The sequence below is a fragment of the Vulpes vulpes genome, chromosome 4 (genome assembly GCF_048418805.1).
Source record: "Vulpes vulpes isolate BD-2025 chromosome 4, VulVul3, whole genome shotgun sequence".
Lineage (NCBI taxonomy): Eukaryota > Metazoa > Chordata > Mammalia > Carnivora > Canidae > Vulpes > Vulpes vulpes.
In genome coordinates, this window is record NC_132783.1 from 28,131,134 (window position 1) to 28,154,496 (window position 23,363).

General features: G+C 35.1%; 1 protein-coding gene and 1 long non-coding RNA gene across 6 annotated transcripts in view; one reads left to right on the plus strand and one right to left on the minus strand.

The window, feature by feature from the left end:
- LOC140598567 (uncharacterized) overlaps positions 1-23,363 on the plus strand; it is a 308,814-nt gene that overhangs the window by 25,662 nt on the left and 259,789 nt on the right. The window lies entirely within an intron of this gene.
- The window catches only part of LOC112930966 (bifunctional heparan sulfate N-deacetylase/N-sulfotransferase 3), a 174,133-nt gene that overhangs the window by 18,507 nt on the left and 132,263 nt on the right, over positions 1-23,363 (minus strand). For all 3 annotated transcript variants that reach the window (XM_072755358.1, XM_072755357.1, XM_026013440.2), the window contains 4 exons: positions 16,456-16,638; positions 13,421-13,517; positions 7,556-7,679; positions 2,750-2,924 (listed from right to left, as the gene is read on the minus strand). In XM_072755358.1, the coding sequence (XP_072611459.1) occupies positions 2,750-2,924; positions 7,556-7,679; positions 13,421-13,517; positions 16,456-16,638 (579 nt within the window). The remainder of the gene's footprint in view (positions 1-2,749; positions 2,925-7,555; positions 7,680-13,420; positions 13,518-16,455; positions 16,639-23,363) is intronic.

Below are 23,363 nucleotides of genomic sequence, written 5' to 3' on the forward strand. Positions count from 1 at the left end.
TTTAAATGGAGAAACTACTGAAAACTCTGACATGTACATTATCTCAAATCCACAGCTTTTATCATACACTACCTAGCATCCAAAAGCCAAGATTATTTTACCTAATGGTAACCTTCCTTTGTGATGAATCAGAATCATTTATTGTACAGAAGTGCAGAAAGCAGCAATCCAAATAGGAAAGTGTTTCATAATGGCTCAGGCTGAGGCCCATGGGTTTGAGGAAATCACCTTTTCCCTAAATTGACCAATAAATATTCAGGCTTAGTGGTAGGTTTGTGAATGTTTATCACATCTAGTTGAATAGCAAATTTGCTGCAATTGAGATTCAAATTACTATACTACAACCACCACTAGATTTTGTTAAAGCCTGCATTTTGCCACTATAAAGTGATTTATTTGTAATATTTAGGACATTTTGTTAGCTTACAGCCTTGAAACCTGCTTTTATGGTAAATTCTCAATTTTTTCAGGGGCTAAGCAGTTGCCAAGTTCCAATTTTCTTTTCTCTTTGAGTCAATTAAGGCTTATTCCTCTTTTCTCCAGATACCTAGTGGAAAAGGTAAAAGGCACAAAATCTAATCAGTCAATTTGCAATTTGCTGTATACTATGATTTAAAAGATGTCTGTAGGAATTTGGCATCAGTGCTTAGTGTAGAGTTGTGGATTTCAGTTTTCCACCATGTCTCACTTCCTGTTAGGCAGATTATTATCAATATGCCTATCTAAGATCCCATCTGCTTTATTATGACCTTTTCCCACTCTGTCCCAGGCATAAAACCTTTCCTGACAATCTGTTCTTCCTTTTTGAATCTGGAAAAACTACTTTTGTTAAATAACAAAAGGGCCTGGTGCTGAGAAACTTTATTCTTTTATATCCTAGATTGTCATCAGTTATTGTTTTGAAATCCTATCTGTGGGAGTGGAACATACTACTTTTGTCTGGAAGATCAGAGCTATGTGCATGCACTTTATGCAGTGTTATTTCCAACCCTGGTGCAAAGTTTCAGATAAGGAATTTGTGGTTTTGTTTTTGGTTATTACCTTTGTCATTATGTGGTATCCTTCTTTGTCTCTTGATACTATCTTTTCTTTTTAAGTCTATTTTGTCTGATATAAGAAGCATTCCTACCCTGGCTTTCTTTTTGCATGTTAAACGCTTTTCTATCCCTTTACTTTCAATCTGTATGTGTCTTTAGGTCTGAAGTGAATCTCTTGGCAGGCAGCATGTAGCCAGGTCTTGCTTTTTTATCCATCCAGCCACCCAATGTCTTTTGATTAGAGCATTTGGTCCATTTACATTTAAAGTAATTATTGATAGTTATGTACTTATTGACATTTTGTTACTTGTTTTGCATTTTTATAGTTCTTCTCTGTTCCTTTCTTTTCTTGCTGTCTTCTTTTGTGGTTTGATGGCTTTCTTTCTTGTTATACTTGGATTCCTTTCTCTATTTTTTGCATATCTGTTATATGCAAAAAATAGGGTTTTTGATTTGTGGTTATCATTATGTTCATATGTAACATCTTATGTGGATAGCAGTCTGTGTTAAGTTGATGGTCACTTAGGTTTGAGCCCATCTTAAAAACATTAAATTTTTATTTCCCCCATCATGTTTTATGCATATAAGACTCTACATTCCTTTATTTTGTGAATACCTTGACTAATTTTTGTAGGTATAATTGACTTTACTGCTTTTGTGCTTTAACCTCTATACTGGTTTTATGAGTGATTAACCTACTACTTTTATTATATGTTTGCATTTACCTATCAGTTTTTTTCATTTCATAGTTTTCTTGTTCTTGATTGTGGCCTTTTATTTCTATTGAAAGAATTCCCTTTAATGTTTCTTGTCAGGCTGATTTAATGGTGATGAACTCCTGTAACTTCTGCTTGTCTGGGAAACTATCCCTCCTTCTATTCCATTCTGAATGATAACCTTGCTGGGTAGAGCATTCTTGGTTGTAAGTTTTTTCCTTTCAGTACTTTGAATGTATCATGCTAGTCTCTTCTGGCCTGCAAAGTTTCTTTTTCTTTTTTTTTTAAAAACGGTTTTATTTATTCATGAGAGACACAGAGAGAGAGGCAGAGACACAGGCAGAGGGAGAAGCAAGTTCCCTGCAAGGAGCCCAATGTGGGACTCGATCCCGAATTTCAGGATCATGCCCTGAGCTGAAGGCAGACACTCAACCACTCAGCCACCCAGGTGTCCCTGGCCTGCAAGGTTTCTGCTGAAAAATCAGCTGATTGATTTATGGTGTTTCCCCTCTATGTAACTGTTTTCTTCTCTCTTGCTACTTTAAAAATTCTTTCTTTATCACTACTTTTTGCCATCTTAATTATTATGTATCTTTTTAGAAGCAATGCTAGCCTAATAAGAGTTAAGGGGTTTTTGAATATAGCATTTCACATTTATCTCAACTTTATAGTTTCCAAGGAAAAAGGATCCTTAGTCTATTTTTCAGTCTATTTTTTCAAAATATAGATGTGTAGAAGCACAGATATACATACAAGTACATACTATTTTGTTATATTTTCATTTTATTAATATATTTTAATAAATTAATGCAAAATTAATAAAAAATGAAGGAGAAAGTTTTCCCAGAAATAAAACTCTATCCACCTTTATTCGGATGTAAAACTAGCAAATATTCTGTTTTATTGAGACCTGAGGTGGTTGCTTTTGCTGCAAACCATCCTCCATTCTTCATACTCCCTTTCTTACCTGTTAGATTCTGTCTGTATTTTTCTTACCTGATACCAGGAATATGCTCGATCTGAGGGGTCGATGAGGATGGTGATGATCTTGGCTTTGGGGACCAGAGAAGCTGCTCTTTTAGGAGCTTCCTCTGAGTGGAAGTAATTGGCACTCTTTTCAAACAGAAAGTCAGTGGTGACATTAGATGGGACTGGGAAGAAATCCATATACCTAGAAAAGGAATATTTCTCAAAATAAGACTGGTTTATACTCATACTCTGATGACTGTATATGTCAAAGGTATCCCACAAATTCACTTGTTTCCTAAAGTAAAGCCAAAAAGGCTTACTTATAGAAAACTATAAGGCATCTGTTCTATATAGTTAGCAAGGGCAAAGTATACAGGACATTAATAATGTATTTTGAGAATGCTTCTCTAAATACATTTTCTTTTTGTTTTGCTTACTATCAGGAAGAATGGTATGGGAAATAGCAAAAATATAGACACAGAATGATTGAATTGGAACAATAATCAACCTAACTCTATAAAATGTATCTAAATGCAGAAATATTTTAAAGAGGAAAATATGAGTGCTCAGTCAGAAGGAACTTTTGATAAAAACAGATGATATGTTCAGTTCAAATATATTTTAAAAGGACTTAGACAATTTTTTTTTTACTTTATCACAAGTAAAATAAATTCCTTCCCACTAATGTGTAATTCTGCAGTTGCATTCAACTATAAAATGCTAAAGGGCAGGACACATTTGGTGTAAATATTGCCTATTTGCTTAACTTTTTTTTTCCATTTAGAGCCATTTATAGTCTTTAGAATATTCATAAAAGTTTAAAAGGTATGTACATATTTCCAAATATAAAATCCTATCAAATTTGCCAAGGTCATGTCCTATATCTTTAAGTGGGATGAGAATGTAATTCACCAGCAGAGTGAACACAGGAATACCTGAAGCCTTAAGCACAGAAATGTAGGACTTAATAGCTTTTTTTATAATGTCCCATCTGTACAAAAGCTGTCAAATATAAACTAATTCAGTACGTGACAATATATATTTCTGAGGCATTAAGGGAAACATTTTAAAGGACAAAAGAGTCCTTTTAGAGAGTACATGCAAATTTAGCTTCTAGGGTTTCTCACATTCATAATGACTTCTTCATTCTCCACTCCCACCCTCTTCAATTTATAAGCCACCATAACTTTGGGCTACCATAACATGGTAGTTCAATAATTATTGAACAAGAGAATCATTAATATTTAAGTGATGACTTCTTTATGCAGTATGTTATTTTCTTTTAGTCATCCTGGTAGGATTCCAGTTGTTAATGTATTGCAAAGTTGGCTGGTAAAACAAAGTAATGTCTTAAAACTCAGGATAATAGAGAAATCCTTTTATGTTTTCTGGAATTTGCCTTGGTAATATGTCATTCTGACATCCTTTTAGGAGGAAACAGATATAAAAATTTCTGGAAAGTTTGATCTGCTATCTGTTCTGGTGTATATTCTGTTTATGGAAAGTGCCAAATTTTAAGGTATTTCTTAATTTAGATGCTCACCGTAGTTCCAGGGATGCTAACGTTATCCCAGATGTCTAGTGGTATCTTGTTTGGTCTAACTGGTCTTGGCCTCGCTTATTCTGAGAAAGGCTCCAACAGCCACAAAAGAAGGGCAGAAGGTACTGAATTCTGATAACTTTTAGTTTATAAAAATGGTCCCACATTCCCAGAAGTCCTCTTTATACCTGGAATAGTTTAGACCTTAAAAACTTCCTCAAGCAGTTCTAGATCTTGGACCTATACCGTGTTGATTTTGCCAGGTGCCAGAGGCTCATGAAAAAAGCAAGGTCCAGTTCTTCTTTGCCTTTATGCCCATATTTTTCTAGTATAGTGGCTGGCAGTTAGAGGCGCTTGAAAAATGTTTGATGAATAAGCAGGTAGATAAGAATTCAGCTCCATATTTTCAGGTAGAAATAGGTATATACTTGGAGAATATGAATTAAAATTATCATAAGAATTGGTGGGTGAACTAGAGTGGTTTAACAATTTGAGGGTTAACTTCTGGCACTGTTGGGAATGTAAACTGGTGGAGCCACTCTGGAGAACAGTTGGGAGGTTTCTCAAAAAGTTAAAAATAGAACTACCCTACAATCCAGCAACTGTACTACTAGGTATTTACCCAAAGGATACAAAAAAATACTGATTTGAAGGGGAACATGTACCCCAATGTTTACAGCAGCATTATCAACAATAGCCAAACTATGGAGAGCCCAAATGTCCACTGACTGATGAATGGATAAAGAAGGTATGGCATACTGTTTTATATATATCTATAGATTTATATGTATAGATATCTATATAGATCTACAGATATATATTGTCATTTGCAATTTATATATATGTTTGTGTGTGTGTGTGTATATATATATATATATATATATATATATATATAGTCATTTGCAATGAAGTGAATGGAGCTAGAGTATATTATGCTAAGTGAAATAAGTCAGAGAAAGACAAATACCATGATTTCACTCATATGTGGAATTTAAGAAACCAGATGAACATATGGGAAGGGGGAAAAGAAAAAAAGAAATAGAAAAACAAGCCATAACTGACTCTTAACTTTAGAGAACAACCTGAGGGTTGAAGGAGGGAAGTGGGTGGGGGATGGCCTACCTAGATGGATGATGGGTATTAAGGAGGGCACTTGTTATGATGAACACTGGATGTTGTACGTAAGTGATGAATCACTGAATTCTACTCTAGAAACCAATACTGTACTCACTGTATGCTAACTAACAAAATTTAAATTAAAATAAAACAATTTGGGGGTTAAAAGTGAATGCCTGCCTCATTTAAGCTTCACTACTTTCGTAGTACCTCAGCATTTTAACTGAAAGATACTACACATTTATTTTTTTACTTAGGTTGCCCATGAGTATTTCTAAGTGATTTTTACTCAAAGCCAGATTAAGATGTTTAGAAATTCTAAGTGCTAACATGATTTTATGGCTCTCCAGGTACTAGTCCAACCCTCCACTTCATCCCCATGTAATTATAAAAAATAATACCAAACCATAAAATATAACACTTAACTGTATGCATAAATCAAACATTTCTCTTGATCTCCTGATTGCAAATCTTGGCTGTTTTTATCAAAAGTGGTTTTTCATTTTCATTTGCCCTACTTTGCTCATGCCTCAGCTTGTGTTTTGGCTGCCTTTCAGTCAAGGCAGCCTTGATTTTCCACAAATCCATGGATCTAGATTAACTAACTGTGCCTGGGTTAATTCTGTAAACCACCTTGGCATACTGAAACATGTCGTCTTCAACTCTATGGCTCTTTGGTCCCAGAGGGACTGCTAAGGTGCTTCACAGAGAGACAGGGCCAGCCTGAGGACTGTAGATACATCTGGTGTCCTTGAGAACAAAACTATAGCTATTGATAATAGATTGAAATTTGCAGTTACTATTTGTTATTTGTGTCTCTTATAAACATATAATTTGTCAATAAAAAGTGTTTGCAATTGAGATGTCTTTAGTGAGTTATAATTAAAATCTTTAGTTGCTCTTTAGCTTTCTACTTATTTGTCATCGCTTTGTAAACTTCTTAAGGGACTTTTCATTCCTGTTATAGTGCCTATGTCCATTACTGACTTATGAACAACTTTTTTGATTATTCTTACAAATATTCTTAAGTCCTAGGAAGTCCAAGTATTACATTCCTCTCCACTTTTAAAACAGTTTTTAATCACTCCCTTTAGTCCTAATGTTAACCTAGTTTTATTCTACTGTATACAGGCATATATATTTGAGTCACTGGTCAAATAGCAGCTGAAGTAGTTGGTGCTTTCTTGATTCTCACAGTTCTTATTTAGCACCACACAATTAATCAATATCAAGCCCTGTACTAAAGAATTGGAAGTGATGTATATTACAATTAGAATATATGTAAATCTTAGAGGCTGCTCGAATTATATTCATTTCTTTTCTTTCCATCTGGGCCATATACAAGCAACTCTTGAGGGGTTTGATACTTGTAAAATTGAGATCATTCAATGTGACAACAGAAGTTAATATACAACAACTCTTTATGCTAAAATAACTGCAAAATATTTACGTATGTGCTTTAGAATTATTTTAATAATTTCACTTTTATATCACTTTCTGCCTAGAATTTATACTTTAACAGTAAAATGTACAGATATATTTTATGATTAACATGTTCCTTTGCAACATCTATTCCTACTATGTTACTGTATTTTGTATGTATTTGACATTTTAACTTTTGATTTTAATTTAACTCTTTTCCTTAGATGGTTGATATAGTTATAATTTCAATTCAAAGACCAAAAATTAAATTTTGTATATTGCTAATAGCTTTGTTTATAGTTCTCATTATTCATGAAATATATACACATTTCTAGTTCTATTTACTTATTTACCTTTACACCAAAGCAAAATGGAAAATTATTACGTGGACTGTAGCATCACCTTAATGCAAAGAACGCAAGAAGAAAAAGCTATGGAAGTATTTTCTTAAGAGTAGAGAGGAATGAAATTCCTGGATGTTTTGGTATTTCTCTGACTTTATGTCTGTAATTATTGTCAAAGATAATTCATGCAAATTGAAATTACATGTGGGCCTCTTGAAGTGATAAGTCCCTTAAACTGAGAAAAATTTCTTATGAATAATTTCTGTGCTTCATTTTATTCGATCCATTTCCAAGGCACAGAGGATAACTTTTATTTGTGGCTACAAACTTATATATTTATAAATATTAGCACTAATTTTATACTGTGCACAGTACATATACTTTTAGATTTATACTAATAACCCATCTTACCAATCAATCCCCCTGTGGTAGTTATTTCTATTAAAGAACTGTACCTCCTCAAAGGTTTTTGGGCTGGGGGAGTTACTAAAGATGGAAGGATGCATAACCAGGAACAAATACAAAGCAGTGGTTCCTGAAAAGACAATAGAGGTTTAGAAATTAATGAAATGAAAACACAGTTTCCTACTAATTAGCATTTCAAAGTCATTAATAAACTAAGTATTGTAATGACTCAAACAGATCCATATTAGTACTCCTTGACTTAAACTGAATAGATAGCATTTGAAAAGAAGCAAATTCTAAAAACTGGAAGTAAGTCTGATGTGAGGAAAAGAGGTCCATTGGGGGGACTGTCTGACTCCATCTCAATCACTGATTTGGTCTGTGACATTGGCTTTTAGCTTCTCTTTGTCTTGGCTTTCTTAGAAAATCAACTGCCTTCCTTATTTCATAGGATTTCTTTGAGGATGAAAGACATACTGTGCCTGAAGATATTTTGATATCGATAAGGCATTATATAAATAACAGATTTATTTATTTATTTATTTATTTATTTATTTATTTATTTATTTATTTATTTGTTTATTTATTATTATTATTTTTAAAGATTTTATTTATTCTTGAGAGAGAGAAAGAGAGAGAGGGAGAGAAAGAGGCAGAGACACAGGCAGAGGGAGAAGCAGGCTCCATGCAGGGAGCCTGATGTGGGACTTGATCCCAGGATGCCAGGATCACACCCGGGGCTGAAAGCAGGAGCTTTAACTGCTGAGCCACCCAGGCATCCCAAAATATCATTATTTAATATATTATACCACCAAAACCAGTACTTGGGTTCTCCTATAAGTTCTTCCTGAGGCTTATGAAAGCTTATTAAATTTGAGACAGAATTTAAACTTTCAACAAGTTTAATTTTGAATGTACCTTTTTAAAAAAATATTTATTTGAGAGAGAGAAAGAGAGAGCATAAGTGGAGAGAAGGATCAGAGGAGGAGGGAGAAGCAGATTCCACACTGAGCAGAGAGCCCCATGTGGGCTCGATCCCAGGATCCTGAGATCATGACTTGAGCCAAAGGGAGATGCTTAACTGAGTCATCCAGGCACCCCCCGACAGAGCCACCCAGATGCCCCTAAATTTAATGTACTTATTTATAAAAAGTGATGTAAAAAATCAGCTTTTTTGAAAAGTTCCTTTCTTAGTTATATAACTTATAAAATCTGCAGTTTTGGAAAGAGAATGGCATATCACATGTGTCCATGTAGATTTGTGACTATTAGGGATCAAGGGTGTGATTGTTTTTCAAAATGAGCAATGTTATAGACAGTAAAATTAGTTTTTTAGAGCCTAAATTATAAGCTAAAGGGTATAGCTTAGATTACACAAGAAAAAGTAAGGCAATCTTAATTCAGTTTGCCTAAAATTTAATCAGGTGCTTGTAAATGTAACTGTGTTTATAAAATCATAATATAAAAATATTTCTGGCCCATGTATTCAGTATTCCTAAGATTCTAGTTTCCACTTCTCTGCTCTAATGTGATTTACATTATTATACAACCTGATGGAGCGGGACCTGTTAATTATATTACAGGTCAATAGCTAGCTAACAATGGTCTTCAGACACAGCCTTATAATATTTTTCTCACTTGGAGAAATCACTATTCTAATTTTGCTTAGTAATAATGTCATGTTGCCATCTGTATTGAGTTTTGAAAATTCTTACCTCTCTGACAAGCCTTATTTAATATTGTATTTAAATTTAACATATCAACACAACAGAAAAGTTGTTAAAATAACTCTGTCAATAACAAAATTGTCTAAAACAGTGAATCAAAAGAGGCAGTGTTCCTAGATTAAAATATTACCCAAACAATGAGCATTTTCTCAATAAACATGGGTAACTATAGGGAGTAAAACATAGTAATCTACAGTATACAAAATAATGTTCACAGTGTGACCTAAAAACAGTGGTTCTCACACCTTAATATGCTTTAGATTAATTTAGAGGGCTTGTTAAAACAGGGAACTGAGCCCTAATCCAGAGTTTGTTTGTTTGTTTGTTTCTTTTCTTTCTTTCTTTCTTTCTTTTTTTTTAAAATTTATTTATGATAGTCACAGAGAGAGAGAGAGAGAGAGAGAGAGAGGGGCAGAGACACAGGCAGAGAGAAGCAGGCTCCATGCACCAGGAGCCCGATGTGGGATTCGATCCCGGGTCTCCAGGATCGCGCCCTGGGCCAAAGGCAGGCGCTAATCTGCTGCGCCACCCAGGGATCCCCTAATCCAGAGTTTCTGATTCAGTATACTTTGAGAATCATGACTTAAAAGAAATGTAGAACAAAGTCTAAAACTTACTGAGGGAAAAATGTTCCATACTTGAAATTCAGCATAGAATAAAACTTTCTTGAGCATGGTCTTTAGAGTCAGGTAAATTCTAGGATCAGGATTTTACTTCTAACTCTTATCAATTGTGTGATCGTGAACAAAAATATCTAACCTGAGGCTTAGTTTTCTTACTTGTGAAGTGGGGGTAACGTACTTAACTATCAGTGGTTCAGAAGGTCAAGCGAGATAACCCGTGTGAAAATACCCAACTACCTTCATATCTCAAAAAGGTATTTATTTATTTATGTATTTATGTATTTATTTATTTATTTATTTATTTATTTGAGAATGAGAGAGTGTGCTGCACGTGCATGGGAGGGGGGCTTTGGGAGAGAGAGGGAATCTTAAGCAGGTTCTACACACAGCATAGAGCCCACTGTGGAGCTCAATCCCAGAATCCTGAGATAATGACCTGAGCTGAAATCAAGGGTCAGATGACCCTTAATGAGGATGCCTAGGTGGCTCAGCAATTGAGTGTTTGCCTTCAGCTCAGGGCGTGATCCCAGAGTCTTGGGATTGGGTCCCACATCGGGCTCCCTACGTGGAGCCTTCTTCTCCCTCTGCCTATATCTCTGCCTCTCTCTCTCTCTCTCTCTCTCATGAATAAATAAATGAAATCTTCAAATAAAAGAAATATGACCCTTAATGGACTGAGCCACCCAGGCACCCAAATATTTTTTTTAAAATAACAACTTTTATGAGATGAAATTCAGTAATGCATTAAAAAATTGAAAAAAAAATTGAATAAAATTGAATAAAATTTTGAATTGAATAAAAATTGAATAAAAATCTTTGGGTAGGAAGTATGACATTATAATGTGAAAAAAGAAAACAGATTAATTCCTTTCTTAGATCAACTGGAAACATTCTTTTCTGAATTTTATTTTTAAGAATTGTATTAAATCATGTTGTTTGCTTTTAATAGCATGACCAGAATCAATAAGACAAACTAAAAAAATAGATATCTAATTGTTCACATAGTCAGTAAAAGGCATAATATAACTTATCAGTGGCCAAAAATTTTTAGATGTGGTTTCTGAACTCTGTCTTTACCTTAACATATTCTTGGGTTTGAATAAACTGTCCTGTGTGTGTATGTCTGTATTTGAATGTGTATAATGTGTATATATGTATAAAACAATCATTTAATCAGAGACACATATATTCAAATAACCATCCATAAAGTTTCAGTTTTATTTTTTGTCAGTTTCAACACTAAAAATATTTGAATACACAGGAGACTATACACATGTGCAAATTATTCAGAAAAATGCTTTTGATAAAACTAAAGTTAAAATGAAGCTATTTAATTTTTATGGAACTGATGAGATGTTTCTCCATTTAAAAAATCAATTTCAGCATAATACCTTCCAGTTCCATCCACGTCGAAGCAAATGGTGGGTATTTGTCGTTTCTAATGGCTGGAGGGTATTATGCTGAGTGAAATAAGTCAATTGGAGAAGGACAAACATTATATGGTTTCATTCATTTGGGGAATATAAAAAATAGTGAAAGGAAATAAAGGGGAAAGGAGAAAAAATGAGTGGGAAATATCAGGGAGGGAGACAGAACATGAGAGGCTCTGAACTCTGGGAAACGAACTAGGAGTGGTGGAAGGGGAGGTGGGCAGGGGGTGGGGGTGACTGGGTGACGGGCACTGAGGGAGGCACTTGATGGGATGAGCACTGGGTGTTATTCTATATGTTGGCAAATTGAACACCAATAAAAAATAAATTTATAAAAAATAAAAAAAATCAATTCCATAAAATATTGATGTGCATATTAACATGGGCCAATCTTAAGTGAAAGAAGTCAAACATGAAAGATTGTACATTCTATGCTTCAATTTATATGAAATTCTAGAAAAGGCAAAACTATAGTAGCAAAAGTTGTAGTGTCCTGTGACTGAGGATGGGTTGGGGCATTGACTGCAAAGGGATGTGGCTGGAGAAACTCCTTGGGGAGACAGAAGTGTCTTTTTTTGTTTGTTTGTTTATGAGACAGAAGGGTCAGTGTTGTGTTATACAACTGTGCACAATAATTAAAGTTCATCAAAATTTGCATTTAAATTGGCAAAGTTTATTGCATGTAAATTACCACTACAGAACTGGAAAAAAATTTAGTTTCTATAAAAAAGAGAAAAACTTTTCTTCCAAAGGTAACTATTATATACAATTCTAACTAAACATTTAGAAACCCAACTGAGTTTAAGACGGCAAGTAATGGTTCTGCCATCTAACCATGATTTTGAAATGTCTGCACATCTAGTACGAAACAAGAGGAAGCACTTCCTGCGGGGCTTTCTGAAGTGAATTTGATATGCCAAGGTTCAGAGAGATGTGATCAGTAATGACAAGTGGGAATTTGCTGAAGAGACTTTAGTTTAAATGTTTTTCTAGTTGTATCTTGACTTTAAATAGATAAGGACAAATGAAATAAATAAGGATGTGAAAATTTTTTTTATCATATTTATTATTGTTTTCAAATTGATATTGGCAAATGGGACCAAGAGAAAATGAATAGGCTAAACTCTATGGATACATTACATAAAATCTTCCTCAGTTATTTTAGACAAATGAAATAAATAAGGATGTGAAATTTTTTTATCATATTTATTATTGTTTTCAAATTGATATTGGCAAATGGGACCAAGAGGAAATGAATAGGCTAAACTCTTTGGGTACATTACATAAAATCTTCCTCAGTTATTTTAAACAAATGAGGAGATGGAAGGTATTCCCCTTAGAAAGGCATATGGTTGAAATGGCTGTTTTCTGTGAAGCAAGAATCCAAGAGCCCCTAATAATTTATCATGCAGGATACAGCATGGATGTCTGGCATTTTAAAGTTTCCACTGGGCTTCATTTTTATACCGATTCTTAAACGAGAAGTTAATGGGGAAAAAATTGCATGTCAATTTAAGAAAAGGTGCAAAAGATTTCTCCTGGGTGTGAATAAATACCTTTGTTAGCGCATAGTTTTGTTTATGTCTGGAATTTTGCTTGTCAAACATCCTTTAGATTTTTAGAAAACAGTCATCTCTGCAAGAAATAGTTTAGAAATAAACTATATCAGGAAGAGGCTGTTTTTCTGGAAGTTGACTGATTATAAAGAGTTATAGATAGTTATAGTGTCTATCTTGATTTTTGATGAAATCCTATTAGTCACTTTCTCAATATGTGATTCATCTTGATTTTAGAAATGTTAACAACACCACCTTTCAATTCAGGTCTTTGGAAAAAATTAACATTTGCTGCCAAATTGACTACTAGATATTTAAACCATGTGACATTTATTTTCATCTTTTTCACTTTAAAAAATTCCTTGACAAGCATTCAAGTACATTATCAAGCTAAACAAAGTTTATGTCAGAGAATAAAATGTGTTATTCATTCATCAGTATTTATAGGAATTTTGAAAACTCATTGTGACAAGAACTCACTTCTAGTCATCGGAAGTTTTAAACTGTTTGATTAATCATAACAAAAAGCTCTCACCAGTTTTTTGGGGTCCTATTACCAAGAATTTTGGTAAGCGATCACAAGTTTTTTCCTTAGACCAAATGTCTCTGTGGCGTTTGTCATCACAAGGATTCTAAATGGGAAAAGAATATAGAGATGTAATTTTTGTGCATGTCTGTTGTGTGATAGAGTTTTTCAACTTAAAAAAAAAAAAGACTTATTTATGTTAGATAGAGAAAGAAAAGGTGAGCAAGGGGAGGGGCGGAGGGAGAAGGAGAGGGAGAGAAAGAATCTCAAGCAGACTGCTGAGCATGGAGCCTAATGTGGGGTTTGATCTCATGACCCTGAGATCATCACCTGAGCCAGAATCAAGAGTCAGAGCTGCAATCCAGATTCATGACTGAACCACCTAGGTGCCCTGAATTTTTCAACTTCTGTACTTAAAAAGATATTCCAGGACACAAAGCCATGTGGCTTCTTCTTTTAAATGAAGGCCTTGAAATGGCATCATGGAAGCTTTCAAGTAACTCTCTTTTCCAGCCTAAATTCTCTTTCCAGCCTGAGTGTCTACTGTGGGGTTGGAGGAGAGAAGACATTTCCACTATGGCTAAACAGCTTTATAGCACTGAAGATTTAGTATTTTTTCTGCTTTTGGCAGTTCTACATCTTAATTGTGTGTGTATTTATGTATGTATGTATGTTTTAAAATAGTGAGTTCCAGTATAGTTTTGGGCAGAGACTGTGCTTCCTGTGAATCTAAAAGAAGGTACACTCTCAGCATTCAATAAGTAACTGAAATATAAGGTATAAGATTTTTATTCTCAATAACTTTGAACTATCTTGCTGTGCTTAAGGAGGTACACATCTGGCCATAATAATACTATTTAAAGAGATAGCAGATTCCTTTCAGCTGCCTTTAGAGGTCAGTAAATGTAAATGTAAAACTATAACTTTATGGACAATGATGCTAAAAAGCACTAAATGTTAGCAAAAGGCTAAAACAAAGGTGAATTACTATCTTAAGGATCTGCTTTTGGTGTATAGTACATGAATCAAAACCACTATGCAAGCTGTATTTAGAACATCCTTAATTTCAACTGCAAAGTGCACATTATGTGAAGAATTAAAGTACCCTTTAATACTATTTCAGATACAACAATCAGGACAATCAGGACAGTACTCTACTTCTATTCAATTAATATTATAGATGTGTGTAGTTAAATCATCTGCTTATTTAAAATAAGCAGCAGATATTAAAACTAAAGTGAGAGTGTTCTTTTTGGCTGCTATTCTGGAAAGAAAGAGTTGTTTCAAACCTAACACCTGAAATAATAATGATTTCAGTTTAAAAATAAAGTGTTGGGGCAGTGGGGTGTCTCAGTCAGTTAAGCGCCTGCCTTTAGCTCAGGTCATGATCCTAGAGTCCTGTGATCCAATCCCATGTCTGGCTCCCTGCTCAGCAGAGTCTGCTTGTCTCTTTCCCTCTGTCTCTGCGCACCCCACCCCCCCAACTTGTGCTTGCCCTTTCTCTCTCTCAAATAAATAGAATCTTTAAAAAAAATAAGGTGTTAAATCAGTAGGAAAATTGCATGTCTTCCAGTGGCTAACATTTGGTGATATTTTGTAGTGGTTAAGAAAAAAAGATGTGTGTTATAGCAACTGCAAAGTAATATGTAATGATAATTTCACAACCACTGACTTTCACATTCTAAAATGTGTACTTATGTTTTTTCTTGGAGTTATCTGTTTGTGGTCAGGCTGTAGTTAGCTCATGTTCAAAACTGAATGAATTGAGTATACAGTTCAGAGCTTACTGCAACTTCAGTCTGTGAAATTTACTCAGTTCTACTTCTGATGATTGTTACCATCAGCCCTGTTAGTAACTCTCTAGTAGCTCAGTAACTCTCATTTAGAACAGTGATTAAGAGCACAGCCTCTGGAACCAGATGGCCTAGAACTGATTCCTACTCTGTCATACAGTAGCTGTGTGAACTTGCATAAGTGTCTTAGCATTTCCAAGCCTCAGTTTCTTCATCTGTAAAATGGGGGATAATAATTATACCTACCACACAGGATAGTTGTAAGGATTAAATGAGTTAACATGTAAAGACACACAATAAGCAATACATAATTATTTGCTAAGATTATCACCTTCCTCAGATCATGGAGTAAGCTTTAAGTTCAAAGTATGTTTCTGCAACTCTAGGACACATGTGAATGTATGCTTTGAAATCTGGGTTATGTGTAGAACAGTTTAAATATGCCATGTTTATGTGATATTTTTTCTTAGGAAGCTCAGTAATTTTGCCACTAAACCCTTTCCCCTGTCCAAAGTAATTCCCAACTAATACTTTAGAGAGCTGCCCATATTCTGCAGCTGCTGGTGGACCCCGTGGTTCAGAAAGCAAATGTCAGTTCTGATCTCTTTTCACCTATCCCTCTGATGACATTTAGTCATTAAAGGTATAAGGATGTGCTGTAGGTGGACTGGCTGGCTACTTGCCTCGCACACAACCTATTTACCATTCTTCTAACTCTTTTTAGCCTACTGCAATCTGCAAATTGACCCCTCAGTCCTGATTGAAAGCATTACAGCCACTGAACCCCTCATCGAGCTTTCAGAATTTCATAATTTATTTATTTATTTATTTTTAAATTTTTATTTATTTATGATAGTCACAAGAGAGAGAGAGAGAGAGAGAGAGAGAGAGAGAGGCAGAGACACAGGCAGATGGAGAAGCAGGCTCCATGCACCGGGAGCCCGACGTGGGATTCAATCCCGGGTCTCCAGGATCGCGCCCTGGGCCAAAGGCAGGCGCTAAACCGCTGCGCCACCCAGGGTTCCCAGAATTTCATAATTTATAATGGGTATAGGAACAGAGAATTTGGCCCATTATGAACCAATAATATAAGACTGCAGTTCAAGAAGTAGTTTTTCAAATCTACTAACATTTCCAAAATGTATTTTCTTCCCCTGGATACCTTCACTTTTCAGATTTTGATTACCTCATAGAACTCCAAGATATATTTATGGGATTAATTAATTATACCAATTATTGAACCAATATTACCTGCCAGAGAGGGTCTTTTTGATCAGGAAAGAGCTCAAAATACTTGTGAGCCAGCTGTGCTGGAGGCAGAGTCTGAAGTCGCAAGTTGGTCCAGGTCTGCACGAAGTTGGCCAGATTAACAAATGTATACAGCCCCAGGCGGTCATTCCCATAGTTGGACAAATGCGTCATAAAAATGCTGATCTGAAAAAGGAAAATGGACTTCAGTGTACATACAAGTTATTTTAACCCTAGGGGACAGTACAATCATAGCAATGCTTGTTTTTCTTCAGAGGTCCTTGCACAGGGTTTCAATTCATGATGTGTTTCTGAATTGTGGACATATTCCAGGTACTCTCATTATTTCAATACATATTAGAGGATGTGTTATTAGTAAGATTTGATGAACATTTTTTTCTGATATTTTAATATAACACATAAAAAACAATATATCCATGTTGGTGCAATTAGTTTGATGCTGAATAGCATTCTAGATGCTCACACATAATGACTTCATGATATGTGAACTATTCATAATTTGTGGCAGCAGAATCTCAGGAGATTGGCATTTGATAATTTCAAACTACTTAATTTGGCTTATAATGTACTACAAGTTAAAGAACATAAATAATCAATGTATCACCACTGTTAGCAATAATTGAATATCCTCTGATTTATATTTATTAGAGGCCATAATGACAGAAGGACTGTCATTATGGCAGGATGACATATGGCCTTAGTGACATTATGGCACTAAGGACTGAACTTTTGCTAAAATATTAACTATTTTCAATCAATAACATTTCCATGTGTCTATTTTCTCAAACCCATTTCCATAGTTCCTGGGTCTATTATTTCCAATATCAGATACCTCTTTTAAGACAAGATTTCAGTGTTTAGCTAGATAAAATTAACTCTTCCTATGGAAGCAGCTGACCTAGATTGAATTCATGCATTGAAAAAAAACCACACAGCATTTTCTTTATAATAAAATAAATTTAAATTCTGTAGGTTTGATTAAATTGGTCTGGAATGTAGAATGGACTTTTTAGAAGCTACTGTTTCCAGTGAATGCAAGTAGTTTCTGTTGGTGAAGTGTTGACAAACGGAAATAATTCTGCATGAGATTTTCAATGGCAAAGAAATCATTGTCGCATTTATGCTGCTATAAAAAAGATCATAAAAATAATTCATGTGATAATAGTACTTTCCAAAAATATATAATATCATGCGAATGAATAGTAATAATAGTTATAATCATCATAATAATGAATATAATAGGTTCATTCATTAGAGACTGAAAAAATATTCAAGGAAATTTATTGAGGTAAAGTAGCAGAGATGAGAGAATGGTTATATTAAGATTTGATATAATGAATGAGAAAAAAATCTAATTACATCTATGAATAAGAGGAAACAGTGATATCCTTTATTCTATAGAATAAGTCCTGTTGGCTTTAAATGAAAAGCTTCGGCTGTGATCAAGAATATTTAATTGTATTTCTATTCACTCTGCCTGGAGCACATATTAAATCTTAGAACTTTCACAAACAAAATAGTTTGAGGGTGACTTTAAATAGCTACCAGTGGACTGATGGAGTCATGGAATTGATAAATAAGACTTTTACCATACTGGGTATTTCTGAAAAATGAGACTTCTTAAATTTAACCTTCTGGTTATTTTTATAGTAACTTCAATTCTGTGACTTTGATTTCTCTTCCTTTTTTCCTCCAAAATTTATCATAATGTCACCTACTGAGAGACTTAAGACAATCACGTTATATCTGGAAGTTCTTTTCTAATGTCTGTTAGAAGCAGTCTTTCATCATTCATTTTATATGCCACATTTTTCAATGTAGCTCAACAAGAAAAGCCGAATGATACTTCAAATTGCTTATTAAATGAAAACATTTTAATACAATGTAATATGTGTATAAATTAATCCACTTAGACACTAGTTCATATTTCTTGCTTTATTTATGAGAGATTTATCAATACTTCTCTGTGTCTATTTCACTTGACTAGCATCTGCATTGGGCATGAAATGGGAAATGTGGAGATACTGTGTGACTCAGTGATACTAATACATTTGAACTAAATTTGAATTTACTTTTTAACCCAGGAAACATTTTACTCTGTGACATTTAGAGCAGAGTGTCACTGTTTTACCCGTATGAGTATAGAAAGTAAAAAATGCTACTCTGTCTGCTAAAGACAGAGGTAATCCAGAATGAATTATGAACTAGTTAATGACATTGATTTTGCTGAAAGTTAACCTGATTGTCAAGAATTACAGTAATACTTATAAGGTGTTGAACTTAATCCCATAAAGAAAAGCTACTTAGCTGCCAGCTGTGGAACTTTGCTCAGGTTTTTTTTTTTTTTTTTAAGATTTTTTTATTTATTCACAAGACACAGAGAGAGAGAGAGAGAGAGAGGCAGAGACATAGGCAGAGGGAGAAGCAGGCTCCATGCAGGGAGCCTGACGTGGGACTTGATCCCGCGTCTCCAGGATCACACCCTGGGTGGATGGTGGCGCCAAACCGCAGAGCCACCAGGGCTGCCCTCCTCAGGTTTTTAACTCTATTTTTGTATATCTACTTTAACATAATGCAAAGTGCACCATAAGCAAAAGGACTGTTTCAAAGTGACAGTTTTAGGGATCCCTGGGTGGCTCAGTGGTTTAGCACCTGCCTTTGGCCCGGGACATGGTCCTGGAGTCCGGGGATCGATCCCGCATTGGACTCCCTGCGTGGAGCCTGCTTCTCCCTCTGCTTGTGTCTCTGCCTCTCTCTCTCTCTCTCTCTCTCTGTCCCTCATGAATGAATAAAAAAAAATCTTAAAAAACAAACAAACAAAAACAAAGTGATGGTTTTGTACTGCGTGTTACCTTATGACATTTTCAGATTTTGGACTCAAGCCTGGGATTTGTTTTTTTCTTCTAAGAAATTCAAGGCCATAAAGGGAATATAATTAGTTAGGACATAAAATAATTTCTTTTTAAACTTTGCATGTATATGTGTGTGTGCATGTGTATGAATCACCATATTCTCTCTACACATAGAATATGCTATATCTCTTGCTAAACATGTATCCTCTCCAAGTTTTCTTTATTAATTTTTAGTTAGGAAGATATGCACAACAACAGGACTAATGAGAACAGACATGTAATGACAATGTTTTGGTAAAATAATTAGCTTGTTTTCCAGACAGTATTTCTTTCTTGCTCCTGTTCTGACCTATGACAACTGTAATGTCACTTTTATTTCTTGGCAACGGTTCTGCTGAAATAGAGAGAAACAAGGAGCCTTGAAAGGGTTACCAGTTCAGGGAAAATAGATACTAGTTTTTCCCTAGAGAGGATGACTTTATAATTTTAAGAGTGCTTTAGAACTAAGGATTTGTTTGTTTGCCTTTTTAAAAAGGATAAATTTATCAACATAAATGATTATATATGTAGAATCCAATGAGAAAGAAAATATCAAAGAAGTTACAATTGCATTTTATTTAAGAGTTTTTGCTTACATGCATACCAGAAGTAATTAGTTGTTACCAAAAGGACTAATTAGCTGCTTAAAATTCAAATCACTGGAAACTCTGCCAAAGGTATAAATTTTATCTAACAGTTGAAAACAATTTTTTCTAGCCTGATAGACACAGACATGTATAGCAATATACTCACTGTGATTATTTTCTATAAGAGGCAAAAGCTAAATGCCAAATATCGTATACACTGGTATTTATGGGAGAGGAAACAGATATCATTTGTAAAATGTGGCTAAAAGAAGGATGTGGGAAGCTGTATCAACACTTTCTAGCCTCAACCATGTGAATCTAGTAAGTTCCAGGTATTGGAGATGAATGAATTGCTACCAAGAAGAATAAAGACCAAAATATGGGTCCTGGTGCAAAAGCTTTTGACAATGCAGTAATCTGTTTCTTTTGAGAAGGTCAAGGGGAGGGTAGAGGAAATAGGGGTATAAAAAAGTATGTTACTTATAATATTTATTATAAACTATGCCATGTATGACCAAACCCACAAACATTTTTCCTATCCTGCCACATGCTCTGCCTGGTTCTAAGTATGCAAATGTAAATATGATGCTCATTCTTGTAAGCATTGTTTGCGGAAAAATTCAGAATTCAAAAGGCACACGAGAATTTACCATGAAAAAAGTCGGCCTCCCACTTCTGTTCTTCAGCCAAGCAGTTTGTTTTGGTATCCTTGCAGGTGACCAAAGATTCAAAAACCTAAAAACATATGTAACAGATCTCCTAGGAAGTTTCTAAAAGTTCAGATCACCAGCCCTTACACTCAGTGATTCTGATTTGTTAGGTCCAGAAGGTGCCCTGGTACCTGCATTTTAGGAAATCATCCCAGTTGTCTTGATGCAGTTACTGTTAAAATACAATTTGAGGAAAACTGGCCAGACCCATTGCTTATTCTCATAGAAAAGATCCATTAACCAAAAGCCATTGACTTTTCTGTTCTGACTGGTTCTTTTGCATACATTTAAAAACAAACATGTGCTGTTAAGTCCATAAATATGTTTCCATGTCCCAGTCTTAGAGCTATCCCTAGCACAAAGGACAATTTGGTAAACTGCCCTTGGCCGTGCCTTTTGAGGACTTCTGTACCAGTAACATATGTATGTTAAATGCACACATCTACATGCTAAAAGAAAAGATCTGGCCCATATAGACATGTGCAGTTGGTTCCTAATTCCTCTTCAATCTCATGTTTATTATTATTATTATTATTATTATTATTATTATTATTATTATTATTTTTAACCAAAGCAAAATTCTCCATTTCTACATGTACCCCTCAGATGCATATTATAACTTCTCCACTTAAAAGACTGCCTTGCATATTCATTTTTACTTTATTTCATGGCACTTAAAAGGTTGTGTGGTTAGGGCACCTGGGTGGCTCAGTGGTTGAATGTCTGCCTTTGACTCAGGTCATGATCCTGGGGTCCTGGGATCGAGTCACAGGTTGGGCTCCCCACAGGGAGTCTGTTTCTCCGTCTGCCAATGTCTCTGCCTCTCTCTCTGTGTGTCTCTCATGAATAAAAAAATAAAATCTTTAAAAAAATAAAAGGTTGTGTGGCAGAGGACAAACATATTGTAATTATTTGGGGGAAAAATAAGGAAAACAATTTTTATGGGGTAATGGGCAAACTCTGGAAATTTCATTTTTATTATTATGAAAAATGTATAAGTCTCACCACTGTTGGGATTGTAGTCTACTCCATAAGCACATCTCTTTCTGGAAAATAATTTTAAAAATTTTTGATTAGAAGGCTATTCTAATGATGCTTTAGAACCTCCTATTATAGAATTTCCCAATTTGAACCCTTAGGAGTTCCTCACTCCCTTCTGAATTAAATAAAATTCAGGATATCATCCTTAGTGATGACATGGTCCCAGGTTACCTTTTCAATCCTTTCTTGTTTCCTTATTCTGTTCTTAGGGCACCAGGTAGCTTGCCTTGCTTATTGCTGCCAGGTGTTTCTTGGTCTTGCCTACTTCCATGGCTTTGTTTATGCAGCTTCTTCCCTCTGCACTTTTTTAAAAAAATGTTTTATTTATTTATTTATGAGAGACACAGAGAGAGAGAGGCAGAGACACAGGCAGAGGGAGAAGCAGGCTCCATTCAGGGAGCCCAACGTGGGCCTTGATCCCAGGACTTTAGGATCATGCCCTGAGCCAAAGGCAGACGCTCAACCACTGAGCCACCCAGGCATCCCTGAACTTTTCTATCTCAATTCTATATATCCAGCCTTATATCTACCTTTCCAGACCTTTCTAGGCAAATTCAGTCTTATAACAATTTGAGTTTCAGAGTACTACCGTTAGGTCTTTCCAACATTTTCTTACTCTGGCTTATTATGCTTTAAAAAAAATAATTGGTTTATTTGTATCTAGATTGTTAAATTCCTAAGGACTGACACAGGGCCTTTTCAACTTTATTCTTGGAACTGCCTGTGATTTTTATGTAGCATGTTCCTTGAGTGGGCACACTGATCATCTCATTTGTAAAGTTGGGAAAATCTAGGGTTAGTTATTTTTTCAGTGCCATTCCTTCTGGTAATTCCATAGTACCATTCAAATTGTGGGCCTCCTTAATGCCTGATTCTTGTCTCTTCTAACTTTATCCCCATTTACCTATATTCCTTTCCCTGTACTCTGCCGAGGTTTAACTTACTCTACCACTCTCTTGCTTCTGTTTCCTGTAAAACTTCCTTTGTAAATAAACTACATCTTTTAGGTCTTTGACTTTGGCCTGCACAGTGGTTAAGACAAACCATAAGAGACTCTTAGCTATAGGAAACAAACTAAGGGTTCCTGGAGGGTAGGGGGTGGGGGGATGGGGTAACTAGGTGACCAGCATTAAGGAAGGCACTTTGAAGGAATGACTACTGGGTGTTGTATGCAACTGATGAATCACTAAATTCTACCTCCGAAACTAAAGATAAACTATATGTTAACTAAATTGAATTTAAATAAAAAATGGGTAGGAAATATCAGAAAGGGAGACAGAACATGGAAGACTCTTAACTCTGGGAAACGAATTAGGGGTGGTAGAAGGGGAGGAGGGCGGGTGGTGGGGGTGACTGGGTGGCGGACACTGAGGGGGGCACTTGACGGGATGACCACTGGGTGTTATTCTGTATGTTGACAAATTGAACACCAATAAAAAATAAATTTATTATTAAAAATAAATAAATAAAAAATAAACATAAAAATAAATTAAAATACCTAATTTTTATTTTTTAAAAAGTGGGTTGTCACCTCCTGGCTCTTTGTTTTTAGTAAGTCACTTAAACTCTCAGTACTTTCATTTACTCACCTAAGAGGGGGAAAAAAAGGTATAAAATAGTAATTACCTCACACTGTTGTGATAAAGTGCTACCGCTTCACA